The sequence below is a fragment of the Chiloscyllium plagiosum genome, chromosome 12 (genome assembly GCF_004010195.1).
Source record: "Chiloscyllium plagiosum isolate BGI_BamShark_2017 chromosome 12, ASM401019v2, whole genome shotgun sequence".
In the NCBI taxonomy this organism is placed as follows: Eukaryota; Metazoa; Chordata; class Chondrichthyes; order Orectolobiformes; family Hemiscylliidae; genus Chiloscyllium; species Chiloscyllium plagiosum.
In genome coordinates, this window is record NC_057721.1 from 71,076,033 (window position 1) to 71,080,501 (window position 4,469).

Here is a 4,469-nt window from a genome sequence, read left to right on the forward strand (position 1 = left end):
AACAATCTAAAATCCACATCCCTTCATACACTTAGATGGCACAAATCTAATCATTTGAGCTTAAAATTACTGTTTGATTTTTAAAATGTATGCTTTTTGATAATGGTTGCTATTTGATAATGGTTATCCATCCCTAATTGTGTTTGACCTGAGCACTTTGCAAGGACCATTTCAGAGGGCAGGTCAGAGTCAACCATATTGCAGTGAGTCTGGAGTCCCATATGGGCCAGACTGGGTAAGGACGGCAGATTTCCTTCTGAGAGAAGTAAACAGCTAGCTCTTTACTTCTGTTTGAAAAATCACTATCCTGATGCAATAAATGTGACAACTCATCTGGATTTGGCAACATCTGTAGAGACAGCAATGTCATATGACCAGATGCCTTTTTTTTGTGATATTGATTGAGGTACAAATATCAGCCAAAATTTTGGGTGTAAATGCCATGCTCTTTATTATTGGGATGATGCCATGGATCACTTACCACCACTCGAGCTGACATTTTATCCAAAATGATGACATCTCCCAACAGTGCAGTGTACAGAAACTCCAGTGCAGAGTTTTCTGCTCAAACTCTGAGAATAGGACTTCAACCTGGAACTCTGTGATTCAGAAAAGATGGCACTGCCAATAGAGCCAGCCATTACATTACAAAATGGCACAGAATGAACACCTTTCCATTTAATGCACAGCCTCTGGCCATTAAGATGTTGATATTGAGAAGAATTCCTATTTGACTGTCCTTTACCCTAACGTACCTGTGTGAACCTGCTTTGGAGTAGCAACCATTATCAAAAAGCATACATTTTAAAAATCAAACAGTAATTTTAAGCTCAAATGATTAGATTTGTGCCATCTAAGTGTATGAAGGGATGTGGATTTTAGATTGTTGGGTTATGTTGAGGTAGGCATAGCTATGATCTCATTCAATAGAGATACAGGCAAATGGGACAAATGGCCTCTTCCTGTTTCTGTGATCTGGTTTATGTCAGCTGAATGGAGGCCTCTGATCATAAAGTTTCAGCCAGAATGTCACCTGTTCCTGAGAAAGATATCATAGGCTGTTTGGTCTCCGAATCATCAAAGTGAATACAGTCATGAGTTTATACCCTCAATCCAGATTAATCCTTTCACTGTCACTCTGTACTGTACCAGGGGAGTTCTGGAATCTTGCAACTCAGAGGCAATGGTGCTGACAACTAAGCCATGGTGTTATAATATTCCAAATAGGAGCAACTTCCTATTTAATGCATAGTCTATTGTCATTAAGATGCTGCAATCAATTTAGAGTCTCAGCTCTCCATTCTTTTAGAATAATGCAGATAGAGGCCATTTTGCCCATCAAGTCTACACTGATCCTCCCAGGAGAAAGTGAGGACTGCAGATGCTGGAGATCAGAGCTGAAAAATGTGTTGCTAGAAAAGCGCTTTTCCAGCAACACATTTTTCAGATCTGATCTCCAGCATCTGCAGTCCTCACTTTCTCCTAGTTGATTTTAACCTATTGCGAAACTGATCCTCCCACCCAGTCCCACTCCATCCCCATAATTCCACATTTACTCATGGCTGATCTACATAACTTGAACATCCCTGGACACTACATGATAATTTAGAATGGCTAATCTGCCTAACTTGCACATCTTTGGACTGTGTGACAAAACTAAAGCACCCAGGGGGAGTTCTCACAGACACGGGGAGAACTGCAAACTCCATAGTTGCCCGAAGGAGGAATCAAACCCAGATCCCTGGCGTTGGGAGGCAGCAGTTCTAACCACTGAGCCACCATGCCATCCCTTTGTTGGGGTGTGCCTGTTTTGGTTTGTGAGATTACATCCTCACTGCAGAACTAAAGCGTAATCGAAAGTAATCTCTTGACCATTACTGCACAACGTACTGGGGGGATTTCTACATTGTCACATGGTGCTGTCCCTCAAGTGAGATGTTAAAGTGAGTGTTCCTCTAATTGATTGTGTCTACAATAATCAAGCTGAGGAGGTGCTGGTGTTGGACTGGAGTGGACAAAGTTAAAAATCACACAACTAGATACCTGACAAAGGAGCAGCGCTCTGAAAGCTAGTGCTTCCAAATAAATCTGTTGGACTATAACCTGGTGTTGTGTGATTTTTAACTTTGTACAATAATCAAGCCAAACAGAAAGGTTTGTTGTCTCCCTGTACCCTGGCCAATATTTCACCTTAAGTTAACACCACTGAAAAAACGATCCATTGTTAATCCTGTACATAGAATCACAGAACTGTTACAGCATAGTGTAAGGCGGACATTTGGCTCATTTTGTTGCACCTGTTCTGTGGAAGTCTTTCTTTTCAAGTAAGAAATTAATGAATGCTCATTGTTAAACATTCATAATGTATTTCTCTTTCAGTTCCAATCCGGTTTGTGCGTATAAATCTGATTCGTGTGACAAGTCATGAAATTTCCATTTCCTGGAACACCAAGAATGTATTCACCCTGACTGTATATGAGGTCATTTTAACCAGTACAACTAGTGAAGAATTGAAATTTACGACAAACAAAAAAAAAGCAGTATTCAGGGATCTGCTTCCTGATGTTAACTATAACGTTTTGGTCTTGGTAAACTCTTGCAGCCAACAACAGTCAATACAAAGAAGAATCCGGACACGTAAGTCTTCAATGTTAAGGCTTAAGTAACAATGTACTGTACGATTCCATTCCCTGGACTATTGCTGAATTATCCCTGCCAAACCTCAGGGACTGCGTAAAGGGTTGGACTTGGCTCACACAGATTACGTCAGCCTTTCATGGTGTTTTTCTGCTTTACTAATGCCAGAAGATGGATGGATTTTCCTTCCAGCCTCCCACCCAGCCACAATGCATTCTGGAAGTATGACTGGAAGTGGAGACATCAGCCTTCCATTCCCAGTGGTGACAATGTGGGCAGGTCTATATCTATATCAGCTGCCCTGGGCTAGGATCCCGACTCTGTGAAAGTGGCAGATCACCATCTTAGCAGCCAGAGGCTGCCCTCTGACTCAATGGCACCTCCCACTGTTGGAAATAATATGTGGTAGCTGGTCTCTACACCAATCATCACAAAGACGGAATACACAATCTCCTCAGCAAAACAGTCATAGAGTCATAGCGATGTACAGCATGAAATCAGACCCTTCGGTCCAACTCTTCCATGCCGACCATTTATCCCAACCTAATTTAGTGCCACTTGCCAGCACTTGGCCCATATCCTTCCAAACCCTTCCTATTCATATACCCATCCAAATGCCTTTTAAATATTGCAATTGTACCAGTCTCCATCACTTCCTCTGGCAGCTCATTTATATACGTATCCCCTCTGCATGAAAAAAATGCCCCTTAGGTCCCTTTTATATCTTTCCCCTCTCACCCTAAACCTATGCTCTCTATTTCTGGACTCCCCCACCCCAGGGAAAAGACTTTGTCTATTTATTCTATCCATGCCCCTCGAGATTTCTTCGCAACATACATAACGTAGCATATCTGTTCTTAAATGTGAAAGTCTTAAGTATTCAGAGAAAGCACAAAAGCAGAAATTGCTGGAAAAGCTCAGCAGGTCTGGCAGCGTCTGTGGAGAGAAATCAGGGGTAGTATTTCGAGTCCGGTGACACTTCTTGAGGAGTTCTGAGACCTGAAGCATTAACTCTGATTTCTCTCCACAGATGCTGCCAGACCTGCTGAGCTTTTCCAGCAATGTCTGTTTTTGTTTTTGTTTCTGATTTCCAGCATCTGCAGCTCTTTCGGTTTTTGTCTCAGACAAGGTAAACTTTTTCCTTATGTCTTGGGTGCTTCTCTAAAAAATGAGGGAAATCCTGGTCTGACAAGGCTTCAGGAGAGCTTACGACATTTCAACGTTACAAAAACTGGTCTATAACTGAGTTTCCATTGAAGGAGGTATACTTACTGAATAAAACCCCAAAGCCTTGCACTCATACACTCCATTCATCATTTCATAGTTCTTATACTAGGAGGCAATTATCTTGATCTAGTTGTCCACACCACTGTTTGCTCATAAGGTCAACAGGAATATTGTTTGTTATATACACTTTGGATCAGATTATATTCCCTACAGTGTGGAAACAGGCCCTTCGGCCCAACAAGTCCACACCGACCTGCCGAAGAGCAACCCATCCCCCTACATTTACCTCTGACTAATGCACCTAACACTACGGGCAATTGAGCATGGCCAATTCACCTAACCTATACATTTTTGGTTTGTGGGAGGAAACCCACACAGACAATTGCCCAAGGTGGGAATTGACCCTAGGTCCCTGGCACTGTGAGGCAGCAGGGTAAAAACAATGACTGCAGATGCTGGAAACCAGATTCTGGATCAGTGGTGCTGGAAGAGCACAGCAATTCAGGCAGCATCCAAGGACAGGCAAAATCCACGTTTCAGGCAAAAGCCCTTCATCAGGAATAAAGGCAGAGAGCCTGAAGCGTGGAGAGATAAGCTAGAGGAGG

The 4,469-nt window shown here is 42.4% G+C and overlaps 1 protein-coding gene across 1 annotated transcript in view; it reads left to right on the top strand.

Moving 5' to 3' along the window:
- Nucleotides 1-4,469, top strand: part of LOC122554847 (transmembrane cell adhesion receptor mua-3-like) — a 52,302-nt gene that overhangs the window by 21,924 nt on the left and 25,909 nt on the right. Inside the window, exon 3 of the mRNA XM_043700193.1 lies at nt 2,380-2,637. Coding sequence (XP_043556128.1) covers nt 2,380-2,637 — 258 coding nt within the window. The remainder of the gene's footprint in view (nt 1-2,379; nt 2,638-4,469) is intronic.